Below are 16,628 nucleotides of genomic sequence, written 5' to 3' on the forward strand. Positions count from 1 at the left end.
TGTCCCTCGAACTTCCAGATACAAGTACCAATGTCTGTGGAGTTCGACGAGTTGAACAAGGCCAGGGAAAATCCGTCAGAGGAAATGATGAGTGCGTTTCAATTCACTTTTTTGGGCTTGTTCAGTTATGACAAGGTAGCATTTCTTCTTTCTTTTCTTTTTCAATTGTCGCCTTTAATATGTCACTGTCACTTTTGCTATTAATACTCGGCAGACAAGTAAGCGACATTGTTGCTCAGGAAGTTTCACTGGTCTTCATGAACATGTATACACATTGTCATTATTTCTTGCTGCGTGAGCTTGCATCATTCGATTTATAATAATTAGACACCAGAACTTTATGCAAAATGCAAATTTTTTTCATTACATCCTTATCGGGCCTATTTAACATATAAGCACAAACTGTGAGTCTAGAAACATTTTAGTGGCACTTTTGTAGCGCCTATTTAGATGTCGGTGCCTCTATCGAATTTTCAGAGCTTAAAAATGCCCTTTTCCATGTTCTATCCTAGCCTTATTTTGTTTATAATGTTATCACCTGCTAGCGAACTAGCCTGAAGGTAGCCGATTATTACAACAAACACTTTACTGTTGTAAAGGCTGTTATTAACAGCTTTTCAGCAGACAAGAGTATCGCTGTGTAAAGGGTTTAAACAGCGCTATCCGATACTTAGTGTACTTGTGCGCTCATTTCACATTTTCAGCCAACATCATTAAGAAACTTGAATGCTCATGCGCAAATCTGACCTATTATGTTTGTCTCAATTAGGATGTTCAGGAAAGGTTAGCCACCATTCCCAATGGACCTATTGCTGATGGAGTTAGTTAAAAACTTCAATATGCCCTGGAGAAAAATCCTGGCTTTCAGTATGAAAGAACTGTCAAAGGTTCTGACCAGCGAACATTCTGGAATTCCCGAGCGCGTTGGATCATCAAAGGTTCCGAAGCACTACAAATTTCTGCCCCTCACTTCGAGGGATTTTGGGCATTCTTTTCTTATATACAAATCAATATTCAGTGAAAAAAGGTGCAACATGAATCTAGGAAAACTTGAATTGGATGGAGCTTGCTTGTCACTGCTGTCACAATTTTTTTTGTGCTATCTATTTTGCATACTAAATTTCAGGTAAATCTTGTAACCTACACAACTTGCCTATTCCCGTGTAATTGAGAAAATAAAGTGAATTTCACCAAACTGGGGTGTAGGGGGCTGTGTGCCTTAGAAAATCATAATGTATCCTCAGTTGCCCAGTGGAAGTTTTTGTTATTTGTGCCTGTACATGGTAAAAAGACAGTAGTTGGCACCTATATATGACTTCAAGGACAGCTTTAGCACCTGTTATAGGTGTGTAAAACAGCATTTTTCAGTGCCCAGACATAATATATATTCCAGGCTTAGAGCATCTTTTTCAGATGTCTTGCCTATGCTCAGCCAGATAAGAAAATTACTCTTTTCATCCACCACGGTGGCTTTGTGCCTTTGGCCTGGTACTGCCAAGCACAAGGTCACGTGTTTGATTTCTGGGCATGGCTTTCGCATTTTGATGGGGACAGAATGCAAAAACATGCCTGTACTGGGCATTAGGTCTACGCTAAAGAACCCCAGGCAGTCAAAATTAGTCTGGAGTTTTCCCTCACTACTGCATGCCTCTTAATGATGTCAATGTTTTGGAACATGAAATTCCAGAATGTAATTAATGCAATTGAAATGACTCTTGAACTGTTTGACAACCCAAAGGGCAAGTATACATCCTTGATCTTCTTGAGGTGATACAGAAGTTTCTGAGTATGCATATTTTCATCACTTGCCAAGTGAAACTCCAGTGTGGCTCATTGGCCCTCTGATTGCAATCAAGGCCAGTTATTGACAGAAGGAAATGTGTAAATATTTTATTCCAGGAAATGACATTCTTTGTAGTGAGCATGGACAACTATTTATCCACTGCATGTCTCTTCTAGATCTGGTAGACTTTACTGATGAGGAAGGCTATGGCAAGTACCTTGACCTGCATGAGTGCTATGAAAAATATGTCAACCTCAAAGGCATTGAGGTAAGTAGCTTGGATATCGCCTGGTTCAGTTAGTGGTTGTTCAGGGTGCAGTCAATACACATTATTTGATCTCAGAGGTAAACTGTTTGCAGAAAGCTTGTCGCCATACATCCCTGCCATACCGATAACAGTTCAGTAACATCTAGTGTTATGAAGATCTGATATAATATGTCTAATACCAAGTCCTATTCATTTTCTTAGACGGGTTGCCTACTTGCTTGAATCATGCATAGATGTACTGTAGTGAAACTTGTACTGTTCCATCCTGAATCACAGTAGAAGTTGTCACATGCATATTGGAATGCAATATGCTCTAGAAATTTCGGTTGAATGTATGCAGCTATATTGCTGCAAGAAAGATAGTCGATCTGAAAATGCTCAGTGACACCCTTGAACTTTCTCCGAATTGACTTGCAGGAAATAAATTTCTTGCTGCATAACAGAACATGAGAGAGGAAGGGATAAAAAAAAATGTAAGGTGCACTGGTTGATTAACAAAATTCATTGAAAGCTTCCTTTTTTAGTCGAAAATAAAGTGAGTTGCAATTGACATGTTATTACTTTGTGAATTGCTATGTGTAGAAAGTGGACTACCTCTCATACCTTGCGTCATTCGACCAAGTGTTTGACGTTCCCAAGGACAAGAAGAACTCTGAGTACAAGAAGTGAGTAACTTTTGTTGCACTATTTTCTTTTGGTCCTTGCTCTTTATCGTTGTGTGCGTCTGCCTTCTAGGTGCCTGCTGTGGTTGCTTAGTGGCTTTAGTGTTGCGCCCCACTAAGGCGTGCCTCATAATCAGATAGTGGTTTTGGCACAAAAAAGCCAATAATTTATTTTTCTTTAATCTAGGTACCTTGACTGCCTTCTTGATTACCTACAAGACTACACACTGAGAGTGAAGCCACTTCTTGATGTCAACCAGGTAAATCTGGCTTTACGTATTCACATTCCCTTCACATTCATGCTAGTGAACTAAGTGAATTCGGGATGAAACATTTGCTACTTTCTCAGCTTATGTTGTCATGTTTTGCAGGAGATGGAAAATGTGATGAATGACTTTGAGAAGCAGTGGGAAGCAGGTACTTTTCCAGGATGGCAGGTTGGTTGCAGAAGTTTCAATGTCTTCACATTCTGCTTGCTGCAACAATACAGTTTTGACGTTTGCAAGAACTGTGAGGTGCTCGAAAATGCTTTCTAATTGTTCACCACAGGCTAGTGTTATAAAGTTTACTTATTAAAGCTTGTTTGCCTTTTATTCGTAAGGTGGGCTGCAGTTAATATGCCTCCTATGATGGCTCTGTGGCGGACAGTAAATCTGTAGCACCACTCTTAATGTAGTGGCGGCAAAGATGAAGTTGGCTTACCACATAAGGGAGAACATGCTTGGCGCCTGGCTAGACGGTCGCAATATTCGCTGATACCTCAGCCATGTTCAGCACGCCCGCATCCATGGCCAGGCTGGCTCCCTCAGCAAATGTGGCCACTCAGCGCATCTTAACTGCCACAAATCCATGCGAGCAATAATTAACTCACAATCAACTAAACACTCATTCAGTTGTCGTCATAAGTATTTTTGTTTTGAAGCCTTTTTTTTGCATTACATAACAGTTTCATGGTTTCATTTCAGAAAGAGGCAGGCAGTGCTTTAGCTCATGCTGGAGCCCACTTGGACCTTTCTGCGTTCTCTTCTTGGGAGGCAAGTAACCTTTGAACTCATGATGGTGCCAGCTTGTCTTTTACCTTGGAAAATAGTTGTATTTTAAAGAGACATTCAAGAGGAACATTAAGTCAAGCAGTGTTCGTAAATTATGCTTCTACAATATTATAATGACCACTCACACTGTGAGAGGAAGCCTATAGTAGTAAGCCAGAAAAGATGCAAAAACTAAAGATGGGTGGCAGTCCTGCCCTGGGACGTTCCTGCACCAGCTCAACGAGATGTTATAGATTTTGACAGCGTCTACTTAAGTCTAGTTAATTGTCTTTTGATAAAGAAATACTACATAGCATTCTAAAGGAACTAAAGGCTCAGCTTAGCAGGTTTCGATAAATGTTGCTTTGGCAAAATTGCCCAAGTAATATGAGAAAATAATTCAAAATCCATGTCACACAAACCAGCGCTGCAGTACTGGTGCGAAATATCTCCAGTAATAATCAACTCTTTTTGGTGAGGTAAATAAAATACAATATTTATATAATACCTTACCATTCTGAACTGATTTATTGTTCGTTTTAGTGTCCCTTTCACCAACATCTACTTCGTGCATTTAGATTGCCAGCTTTACAGGGGACATTTCACAACTAATGGCATTTTGTTGTTTCCTCACCTCTGTCTAAATTATTTAACCTAAGCTAAGATAAACTTCAAGTATACAATATCTGAATTGATCTAGTTGGAATATAATTGCAGACATTCCAAATGTAATTTCATAGGTTCATGCTGAAGAGGTCTAAGGTGCTGACTTGCCATGTCTGAGTGTAGCGGAGTGGGGTGTTAGGCAGAACCTTGAAGTGTCCACTTATTGATGTGAAAGTGTCAAATGGCCCACTGAGCAAAAAAGACTGCATCTGTAGTCTGTAGTAGTCAAAGAGCACCTAAATTCCCATTGTCCGCAACGGCATCTTATGATCACGCCTCGACAAGTTCCCATGGGCTGCGATACCACGTCACAAGCTCGTCTCAGCAAATTCCCATTGACTGCAATGCCATGTTACGAGCATGCCTCAACAGATTCCCATTGGCTGTGACACCATGTCACGAGCTTGCCTCAACAAATTCCTATTGGCTGCGACACCACGTCACGAGCTTGCCTCAACAAATTCCCCATGGCTGCAACGTCATTTTAAGAGCGCGCCTCGACAAATTCCTATTGGCTCCGACACCATGTCACGAGCATGCCTCAACAAATTCCCATTATCTGCGACACCACATCACGAGCTTGCCTCAGTAAATTCCCATCGGCTGCAACGCCATGTTACAAGTGTGCCTCGATGAATTCGCATTGGCTGCGACGCCATGTCACAAGCTTGCCTCAACTAATTCACATTGGCTGCAACGTCATTTTACGAGCGCGCCTCGACAAATTCCCATTGACTGCGACACCACGTCACGAGCTTGCCTCGACAAATTCCCATTGGCTGCGACACCACGTCACGAGCTTGCCTCAACAAATTCCCGTTGGCTGCAATGCCATGTTTACAAGTGTGCCTCGATAAATTCGCATTGGCTGCGATGCCATGTCACATGCTTGCCTCAACAAATTCCTATTGGCTGCGACACCACGTCACGAGCTTGCCTCAACAAATTCCCATTGGCTGCAACGTCATTTTACGAGCACGCCTCGACAAATTCCTATTGGCTCCGACACCACGTCACGAGCTTGCCTCAACAAATTCCCATTATCTGCGACGCCACATCACGAGCTTGCCTTAACAAATTCCCATTTGCTGTGACACCACGTCACGAGTTTGCCTCAACAAGTTCCTCTTGGCTGCGACACTACGACAGAAGCTTGCCTCAAGAAATTTCCATTGGCAGCAACACCACATGACGAGCTTGCATCGACAAATTCCCATTGGCTGCAACGCCATGTTACAAGCGTGCGTTGACAAATTCCCATTGGCTGCGACATCATGTCATGAGCTTGTCTCGACAGAGTGGGTGAAAGGGAACACCTTCTGCAACGTCAGGATGTGAGTGCTAGGTGTTGTGTGAGGGCAGAGGGCATTGCCATGATGACAAGCCACACTCGCTCTCGCTCTCAGAAGCAGGTGTGCGATTGGTATCTCTCTCACCCCTCACTGGGCTTAGCTGCTTCGAGCGCCTGCTGGCCTTGGTGGCCGCTGCTGCTTCCTCGGTCTCTTGCCACGCAGGACGTTGGTACCATGCGGTGTTGGCACAGCAGGCTGCTGCTGCTTGCTGGCTTGAGCAGGACACACTGCTATGGTAGATTAATCACAGCGGAAAACTGACTGCTCAGCGGTGTTTAATTGGACATTAATGCTTTCGCATTCACAACTCATACGGTGCGCTTAGGTGTCCTTGGATTTTTGTAGAATGTAAGCCAGACAGAATGTAGGCCAAAGTTTTCAAGTTCCTCTCGAACGATGGCTTGCACGAGGGGAACTGAAAAAGGGGTGGCATCAGGGCTATGTGAACAGAAAGCTGCTGGCACCATCGCGTCCAGTTCACGTCAAATGATTCGCACCATGTCCTCTGATGGCAACGCGTGCTGCTGTGTGGGCTGATCTTCACACGTCAATGTTGCGGCAGTATTGGGAAGTCTGGTGAATGGGTGCAGGACGCGTCGGCTTTTGGCCTCGAATTGTCGGCACTCTTTGATGGTAGCATCAACTGTAGAGCAGCTTTTACACATGAGCAGATTAAAGGTGTCCTCAGCAATTCCATTGAGCACATGCTCTACTTTCTCAGCTTCTGTCATGTCGTGATTAGCTTTACGACAAAGCGCCAGCATGTCCTAGATATACGAAACATAAGACTCTGTGGGGGATTGGGCACGAGAGGACTAGTTCCTGCTTTATGGCAATTTTATGGCCGGCTGGTTTGCCAAACAACTCTGTTAACTTCTCTTTGCATTGGTCCCAGCTGGTCAGCTCCTCTTCATTGTTTTCGAACCACACCTTTGCCGTGCCTCTTGGGTAGAACAACAGGTTAGCTAGCATAAGCGTAGAGTCCCATCTGTTGATTCCACTCACACGTTCTTGCATAGCCACCCACTTTTCAACGTCGGCGCCATCAGTCCCGCAGAAAGTTCTAGAATCCTTGGGTTGCACAACCACAACCGAAGGGGACAGCGACGTAGCGGGCAATGGTGACGTTGGAGGTGGCAACGACGTTGATCCCGAGTGCTCACTGTCATTCATGGTGAGGACGGTGATGCAATGTCCACTGCGGAGCTCCGTTTCCAGCCGGGGTACCCCGCACCTCCACCAATATGTTACGGGGATGTTGGGAGTATAAGACTGTATTTACAATGTATATACAAGCAGAGTCAGTGGGGTTAAAATAGCTGACTAGTAACAGCAAGCAGCAGCCAGCGTCTCGCGGTCTTCTTCCTCTCTCTTCTTTCATCCTTCCGTGACAATATTATTACGGTGAAGAGAAGGAAGAAGTTGAATTGGACTAGAGGAAGACGAAGTCTGGCAGTTGCCTAAACGCCATATACCTCTGTTGTAAATATACATTATTTTATACTCGTGGGCCTGCTTTCTTCCTGCAACAATATGTTAAGACTCCAGACGGCATTTGGGTTAAAAACGTCCCTGTGGTTGCCATAAATTCGTGTTTAACGTGTGGTGTAGTGAGGAGTTGTGCAAAAGGTAAGATGCATGACTAGCATGTCCAGGTGGGGCCATATGTGCATGTGTGGGAGCAAGGCCCAGTAATATGCTTGAATGTCGCATTTACGAGAGTAAATATTGCAACATTTACACGAAATTGTTTTTAAGGCACGCTTTCATGTTTTCAATACGCAGGAGTTGGCGTCCCTTGGTTTGGATCGACTGAAATCGGCACTAATGGCACTGGGGCTGAAATGTGGAGGGTAAGCATACTATAATACCGCAGATATGTTAAAGCTGATAAAAAAGTGAGATTAAATTTACACAAAGTTCATACGAACCAGGTGTCTAGACGCACTACAAGAGCTGATATATTACAGAAACTGTGTTACTAAGGAGCTTCGTGCTGCCAAAAGGTGTTAACAAACAAACCTTTCCAGCTCATCAACAGGATGATCCCAGGATGTATGGAAAATATATGGACGATCACAAGATTCATATACAAAATTGTGAAAGATGATGTTGAACTAAAGGGTGTTAATCTAGCTAATGCATTTAATGACGTTTTTCTTTCAGTTGCCCCAACATCGCGTTACAATAGCTTATGATATATGGGACCAGAAAATCAATACACAAATGTTTATAAAACTAGTCGCAGAGAATGAAGTAGCTAGAGTGGACTTTCTTTAAGCAAAACCTCAAGGGACCAGGGAAAATTGGTTCTGTTTATCAAGAGTTCCATTTACTGAGAGTCAAAGGTGAATACAATTGCATGAATGCAAAACCAACCAACCAACCATGAGGATGGGGTTCCATTTAAGAGACAGTTCCGTTTGACCGTTTAATGAGATTCTACTGTACAGAGTTCCTATCATTAAACAACAGTAAATCGGAAGATGCATTTGTTCTCTAGGTAGGACCAGTCAATTACACTATTGATATCATTCACACTGTCTAGCACACATATCTAACATTTGTTTATTATCTAATGTTTTTCCACATAACATGCAATCCTCTAGGATTGTTGTAATTTATAAAAAGGGGAGCAAGGATATGTCCAATTTTCGGCCCATTTCTATTGTGCCAGTGTTCTCTAAAGGCTTTGAAAAAATAATCTTTAAGCGCATGGCATGTTTTTCCGATCACCACCAAATACTAACTTCGACACAGTATGGTTCTCGCCCAAACATGTTGATTGAGCTAGCACTCGTTACTCAGAAGGAATTTGTACCAGAAAAATTTGAAAATAGAAGTATGGTTCTGGGAGTTTTCCTAGACTTCATTAAAGCTTTGGATCTCATCAATCAAATCCTTCTTCAAAAACTTGAGTGCCACAGCTACCATGGGAAAGTAATGTCTTCAATTTCTTCATACTTTCAACATCGCACTCAATTTGTTGACATGAACCGACATGATTCTTCAGTAAAACCGCTAACTTCAGGTGTTCCTCGGGGAAGCATTTTGGGCCCTTTCCTTTTCATACTATACATTAATGAACTTGTGAATGTTGATATTACATCAGAGTACATTGTACACACTGACAAGACCAGTTTATTCTTTTCAGGGGTTTCAAGTGTCGAGTGCGCTGTAGAGACTATAGAACATGTGCTCGTGGTGTGCCCTGAGTATGCGCGCGAAAGACTGACAATGGCAGATACATTTACACAATGGACCACTGTCGGAGGACCTCTTGCTAGGCGCATGGCCACAGAGTTGGCAGACGACAGAGACAATGCGTGCACTTTCACGTTTCCTAGGTGACACGGGCCTGGACTCACGCCTGTGATACCAGTTGTGTAATGTGTCCTTCACCTCGTTCCTCCCATTATCATCCCCCATTGTGACCCTTTTTCTTCCTCTTCCCTTACGTAGAGTAGCAGGCCAGATGCTCCATTATCCGGCCGACCTCTCTACATTTTCCAATCATTAAAATACTTCTTCTCTTGGCTGAAACAGCCAATAACACGTTAGCACTAATTAATGCCTGGGCTCTTGAAGATGACTTAAAGTTCAATGTTCAAAAGGCTAAAGCTGTAATGTTCCACCTGCGTCAAAAATGTTTCCATTTTTCACCCCTCGTGATGGCTAACACTGAAGTAGAAGTTGTTCACTCTTTTAAAACGTTGGGAATCTACTTTGCAGAGAACATGTCATGGGACGATCATGTTATCTTGTCAGAAAATTTTTTGGTATGACTGGCTTTATGCACTGTCGCTGACGCCTTCCACTGTCAGTAAATATCTTAATAAATAATTCTTTATATTCCTGGATAATGAATTATGGAGCCCTGGTCTGGTCCACAACAATGATTGAAAACAAGTCGGCTACAAGAACAAGTCATTTGTGTAGCCTTAAATGTTTCTCCTAACTTACACACTGCAGAATTATTTAATAAATTCACTATTATAAGTGTGAAATCATTGTATCCCTATACGCTTGCTTGACATTACAAATCTGGCTTGTCTAGGCATACCAATACATTAGATAGCTTGGTGGGACTTCAAGAAAACCATCCTTTATACAATACATGTAAACCTGAAAAGTGGGAAGTTGAAACATGCCGCATAGACCACGACAAGCAAATGTTCAAATTTTGCTTGCCATCTTTACTAAATAAATCGTCAAGAGTTAATACAGTGGAACCCCGACTATACGCCTTTCTCGGGACCGCGCCAAAGCATTGTAAAATGCGGGCGTCGTAAAATCCGAACATAAATAATGTCTATAAAAATACTACTTATTTCATGCGACGGATTTACGAGAAACTTCGATGTAAACTACTAACATACTCTGCAGGGCTTGGAAACCTAAGTTACCAAAAAAGTAAATGCGATAAGAATTAATGCTGCAGTACAGGTACCAATCATGCTTTATTCAAACGAACCTTTATGGCACTCCACTGCCCACTGCCGCGATTCCCGCCAGCTGGTGTGAAATTTAAAAAAAGTTTAAGTTTCTTTTGGACCTTGTTTGGTCCGTCAACCAAGAGCTTTCACTCGAGTTGGGCAACGTCCAAAAGGAGGTCCTCTGCGTGTCTGCGGTGTCGCATGAACAGATGAAGTTCCGGATACCGTCTATGTGCCGTAGCACCTCGGTGAACGTGGTAGGCACAGGCACGGCATCTGTCGCGTCATTGTTGTCCTCGTCCGATGTTGCAGCGGTGTCGGCACTAGGCAAAGCCTCCTCGATGGCGTCATCCAGCGACACCTCGCCACAGATCGCAACATTGTCGTTGGCCTCCACGTACTCGGCGAAGGTTGTGGTGAGGTTTAAACCCTCGGAATCGTCGTCAGTGAAGCCTGCATCGGCCTCAGGCGGCATCGAGGTTGTTGCATCCCTAGCAGACGAGGCAGTCTCTCGTTTAAAGCCACAGTGCTTGAACGAGTTAGTCATTGTGCTTTGCGAACTGGCATTTGCATTTTATTGCCAGTTCCACGAACTGGCAATAAAATGCATGGCGTCGAGCACAGTGATCTTTTTTTCCGACTCGTTGCACTTCATAGCCGCTAGACGACACTGCACTAACCGCTTCCGGTACCCTTGCTTGACGCACTTAATTATGTCGGCACCCAGCGGCTGCAGCCGGCTTGTGCAGTTGGGCGAAAAAAAAACAACCTTTATGTTCCTCAGGCTGGATTTATCGGGTGGGTGGCACGATGCGTTGTCCATGAAAAGCAATATTTTCCTCACCATAGCACCCATTTTGTTATCCAGCTGCTGCAAAAAATTGCTGAAGAGCGAAGATGTCATCCACGCCTTTTTGTTGAAGTTGTAGCTGCACGACAACGTCTTCAAGTTCTTAAAGCACCCACCATGGTTGCTCAGTGGCTATGGTGTTGGGCTGCTGAGCACGAGGTCGCGGGATCGAATCCCGGCCACGGCGGCCGCATTTCGATGGGGGCGAAATGCGAAAACACCCGTGTGCTTAGATTTAGGTGCACGTTAAAGAACTCCAGGTGGTCAAAATTTCCGGAGTCCTCCACTACGGCGTGCCTCATAATCAGAAAGTGGTTTTGGCACGTAAAACCCCAAATATTATTATTATTATTATTAAGTTCTTAAAGCACCATGGCTTTGCAAACTTTCCAACAACGAGCACGGACCTCCTCTCGGAGCTGTCCTCGTTAGCACAGACTAGTGCTGTCACACGCTCTTTACTACGCTTGCCACCATGACAGCTGTCACCCTTAAACACAAGGGTTTGCTCGAGCTGCATAGGGTAAAAAATACCGCTCTCATCGGTGTTGAAAATGTCGCAGGGCTTGTATGCAGCAATCATCTCCGGCAGCGACTCCATCCAATCGTTCACTGTCGAAATGTCCACGCAAGTGCAATCTCCGCAGGAGCGGCTGTACACAATCCTGCTTCGTTTTTTAATGCGATCCGGCCACCCATTCGATGCCTGAAAGCCGTTGATGCCTAGACGCATTGCCACAAGGTCCGCCTTTTCTTTTAGAACAGCGCCGTCAGCGTTGATTGCAGAGCTCCGTGCTTGATGCAGCCACTTGACGAGAACTTTTTCTAACTTCTCATGCTGTCCTTCTTTTGCCGCTTTCCGCTTGAGCCCGAACTTGTTGGCATTCTGCAATATCACGGCTTTGTTTGCCAGAATCGTCTTAAGCGAAGATTCGGGCATCTTAAGGTCCCGGGCAATGCTGGCTTTCGTGGCTCCATGCCGCTTTGCAGTTTGCTCGATAATATTCAGCTTATCGCCGAGCGACAGAACTGTCCGCTTTCGGGACATCATGCGACGCGTTGCTCCACGCAACTCAATATCTCCGCTGAATGCCGGTCGCTAGGATTACAACGAAGAACACGTGCTATAAGCCTATGCCTCACCGCGCTACCTTGACGGAGATCTGCTGCTGGGAAACTGGAAGGAGAGAAACGCTTCCCCAACACGACGAGAGGCAACGCTGCCAAGAAGAGAGGGAGAAAGTGATTGTAGAGAAGAAAAGGCTCTATAGCAGCACAGCGGGCATCGCGGGCGGCTGCTGGTGGGGGGGAGAGAAATGCTTCCCCAACGCGACGAGAGGCGACACCACCGAGAAGAGAGGGAGAAAGTGATGGGGATAGATGGATATTATGAGCGTCCCCTTCGAAATTGGGCAGTGGGTTGCGCCACCAAGCTCTTGCTATTATTTGGCCTTATGTCCTACCTAGACTAAAGAAGAAATAAAGAAAAAAGCTCCCACAACCAAGTTTTCTGACCACTTATTGTGAACTTTGCTTTTGTACGTCTCCGTTTTCTGTCGCTTCCCTACTATTCTTTTACCAATCTTCCAATCACCTCTTGCCAATCTCTTTTGCGGACATGTTTACTTTTCCCCTGCTCTCGCTGAATGCAAGGGCTTCAAGGAAGCCAGTGGTTTCTAAATCGACCACTGGGCAGATGTCTTCACATTCTAATAAAACATGCTCCAACGTTTCCCTAGCTTTACTGCAGCAAGCACATGCTTCTTCTTCCTTCTTATATCTCGCTTTATAGGTGCGAGTTCTAAGACATCCCGATCTCGCTTCGAAAAGTAATGAGCTTTCCTTTGAGTTATCATAATTTGTTTCTTTCCTGGTTTCGTTATTTCCTTTTAAGTAGTTACTCATGGCCAGTTTCTTTTGCATTGCCTCCACCCATGAGATGATTTCAGCATCTCTGACTTTCCGTTTGATGTTCCTTGTTGCTATGCTTCCCACCCCACAAGCCACATACTTGCTGGTAAGTTCCTTAGTTCTTTTCCTCCACTGTGAATCAAAGTTTTTCCTGTACAGATACCTCAACACTCTTCCAGCCCATTTACTTTTTTTGATATTCCTCAGTCGTTCTTTATAATCAATCTTGCTGTGAGCTTCCCTTACTTCAAAACTAGTCCAGTGTATATCACCCTGCACGGCTTCATTTGTAGTCTTCCTGTGAGCGCCCAATGCGAGGTGTCCCAATGACCTTTGGTTCCCATTGAATCCTGATTGTACCCTTTATTTCAAGCACATAACCGCATTTCCAAAAATGAGTCCTGGAACCATTACACCTTTCCACATACCTCGGAGGACTTCGTACCTATTGTATCCCCATAGTGCTCTGTGCTTCATTATGGCTGCATTTCTCTTCCCCTTTACGGTTATTGTTTTTTCCTGTGTTTCCATATATCTATTGCCTTCGTTGATCCATATACCAAGGTATTTATATTCTCTTACCCGAGATATTTCCTGGCCCTGTATTGCCACTGTCTGTTCACTGTTTTCACTGAATACCATAACGCCTGATTTTCTAACACTAAATTTAAAACCTAAATTGTTGCCTTCCTGTCCACAGGTATTAGCCAGACGTTGAAAATCACTTTGCTTGTTAGCTAGCAACACAATATCGTCCACATAAAATAAACCTGGAAGCTGCTGCTCTACTACTGTACCCACCTGTTTGTGTGAGAGATTAAAACCAATATTACTACCTTCTAACGCCCTCTCCATTCTCACCATGTACATCATAAGCAGCAGTGGGGATAATGGACACCCCTACCTCAGTCCCTTGTTGATATGAACTTTCTCCTCGCTTCTCATCCCTTCCCATTCAGAGCAAACAGTATTTTCTAGGTAAATCTCTCTCAAAAGCTGTAGACAATCGTTACCTAAGCCTTCCCCTTTCAGAATATCCCCCAAAATCTTGCAGTCTACGTTGTCATAAGCTCCTGTAATGTCTAAAAAGGCCACATATAACGGTCTGCTTTCTACTCTTGATATTTCAATACACTGAGTACGAACAAATAAGTTATCATCCATATGCCTACCTATTCTGATGCCATTCTGAAGTTCTCCCAAAATGCCATTATTCTCTGCCCATGCTTGCAGCTTTAATTTGATTGCCTGCATTGCTAGCCTGTAGATTATCGATGTAATGGTCAACGGTCTATACGAGTGAATTCTATCTTTCTCCCCCTTACCTTTATAAATTAAATTCATTCTACTTTGTCGCCAACTGTCTGGTATTCGTCTATCTTTTAAAGTGTTTACCACTGCTTTCACCAGAGCTTCCTTACTTTTTGGCCCTAGTTCATTAATCAGCCTAATGGGAACCTCGTTTAGCCCTGTGGCTGTGTGCTTAGGAATTTTCTCTTTGGCTTTCTTCCAGTTGAAATTTGTCAGTACCCGCTCCTTTTCCATTTGGTTCTCTTTCATGCTCTTTCTTTCTTCGAATACAACTTCGTCATTGCCTTCGAAAGATTCAGCTATTTTTTAAAGCCGCTTCCCCTTCCAGTTTGTTTCCATCTTCATATAGAATATGTTGCTGTATTGTTGTTGACTTTCTGCCTAATTATTTTGTGTGGTTCCAAAATATTCTAGGTGTGAACTCACATATTTCTGACAACCAACGTTCATTTTCACCTTTTATCCTGGCCTGCACCAGTATTTGAACCAGAGATTTTTCTCTTGGTATATTTCCCATTTACTGCTTACTTCATCCTGCGGCAACTGCGCCTTCTTTTCCTGCCTGTGCTCTCGAGATGCTTTCTGTCGTTCTGCGATCGCTTCTCGTATCTCCCTGTTCCACCAGCTTCTCACTATTTTTTTCCTTTCCAATGAACATGTTGTTTCACTTTCTGTATTTCTGTCATTATTACACTTAGAAGCTCACTGTATTCCCACTCTTTCTTGGCCATTGGCCAAGTTGTTTCTCGACTCTAGTGACTATATTTGTTATTTGTTCAGCGTTCAAATTTGGACTGGACATTTTGCACTCCTTGCTCTTTCCCAACTACATATCCCATTTTCAAAATGATGCGTTTATGGTCACTCCCTATGCTGCTATACCCTTCCTCATCAATGACCATTTCTCTCAACTTATCATGAATTCCTTCTGTCATCAGACAGTGATCAATGGTTGATTGCCTGTTTCCCACTTCCCACGTGATCTGCCCTTCACACTTAGGCCCTATCTTCACAATAACGAGGTTATGTTGCTCACAAAGGTCTAGCATTGACTTCCCGTTGTTGTCGGTATAGCCTTCTAAATCCTGTATGTGGGCATTCATGTCACATACCGTATTTACTCGCATAATGATCGGACTTTTTTGTCAGAAAAATTGATGCAAATTCAGGGGTGCGATCATTACGCGGGTTAAATTTCCCGTGAAAAAAAAATTTTTTTCATCCCGCGTTTGCTGTGGGATTGCGGGTGCGGGACACCAAAACAAAAATGGCGGTCGGCGGAGCAAGCCGAATGTGCCAAATGCGATTTTTTTTTTCTCGTGAGTACATTACGTGCATTGAAACAGTTTCTTCCATATCAGTGATGAATAATATCGTTAATATAGGCAAGTTTGCGGCAGTAACATAGCCATGTCCACTTTGAGGGGACAGAAACAGATGGGCGCGCTTAGCTGCCAGTGACATAGAAATGCATGGCCGGCGTGCTGCGGAAACAGCGGCATCTCTGTCTTCACTACTATCCTAATGCTTTCTGCTAAGGGTGGGTGAATATCTTAGCTGTGTTACAAGCGTCGGCATATGAATAGGGTACACTTTTGACGTATCAGAGTAAACGTGGCTACTATCATTGCCGTGCACGCGATTTTTTGCGTGCTCACGAGCGCAGATGAAAAGAATCGAATTGCGCATTATTTGTTTTTGTTGACATCAACCATTATAAAGCCTACCCATAATAAAGGCAAGTTTGGTTGTACCTGTTTTTGTCATGGAAGTGCAGAAAGTGATGAAAGTAATGAAATGAGGCATCTACTTAAGAATGTTTGGTGCGTGCAGGCCGCTTGGCTTGTCTTGAAGAGTCGTTCACGTAGCATTCGACAGATGGTAAGCGCGATCATTATTAGCTAGACTTGGCACACGACATATCGCTGCGGCAAGTTCGGGGTGCGATTATTACACGGGAAATAAAAATAATTAATTTTGACGACAAAATTTAGGGGTGTGATCATTAGTCGAGTAAATATGGTAATAGTATAATTTCAGCATCATTCCTGAAATCCTTAATATCAGCACTTATGCATATGATTGTGGAGAAAAAAAAGGCGCTATTTCAGCACAATGGGTGGCTGCTGGTGGGGGAGAGAAAAACGAACGATGAGACGAGGCAGGAGACGAGGCACCTTTTTTTCGTCTGCCGTTCCGTCCGGTGCTTCGTGAAGGTTGTCGTGTAACGTCGGTCAGGCGTAAAATTGCGTCGGATAACCGGGGTTTGTAATGCAGTGCTTCTATGGGAACTTCGTCTGGACTGCGCTAATTCGTCGTAAAACCCGGGTCGTCGCAAAACCGGGGGACGTATAACCG

The 16,628-nt window shown here is 43.7% G+C and overlaps 1 protein-coding gene across 1 annotated transcript in view; it reads left to right on the top strand.

Moving 5' to 3' along the window:
• The window catches only part of noi (splicing factor 3a subunit 3 noi), a 32,949-nt gene that overhangs the window by 897 nt on the left and 15,424 nt on the right, over nucleotides 1-16,628 (top strand). Inside the window, exons 5-11 of the mRNA XM_075696861.1 lie at nucleotides 19-91; nucleotides 1,960-2,051; nucleotides 2,634-2,716; nucleotides 2,901-2,973; nucleotides 3,085-3,150; nucleotides 3,679-3,747; nucleotides 7,548-7,615. Of these exons, the coding sequence (XP_075552976.1) occupies nucleotides 19-91; nucleotides 1,960-2,051; nucleotides 2,634-2,716; nucleotides 2,901-2,973; nucleotides 3,085-3,150; nucleotides 3,679-3,747; nucleotides 7,548-7,615 (524 nt within the window). The remainder of the gene's footprint in view (nucleotides 1-18; nucleotides 92-1,959; nucleotides 2,052-2,633; nucleotides 2,717-2,900; nucleotides 2,974-3,084; nucleotides 3,151-3,678; nucleotides 3,748-7,547; nucleotides 7,616-16,628) is intronic.

The sequence above is a fragment of the Dermacentor variabilis genome, chromosome 6 (assembly GCF_050947875.1).
Source record: "Dermacentor variabilis isolate Ectoservices chromosome 6, ASM5094787v1, whole genome shotgun sequence".
NCBI classification, from domain to species: domain Eukaryota; kingdom Metazoa; phylum Arthropoda; class Arachnida; order Ixodida; family Ixodidae; genus Dermacentor; species Dermacentor variabilis.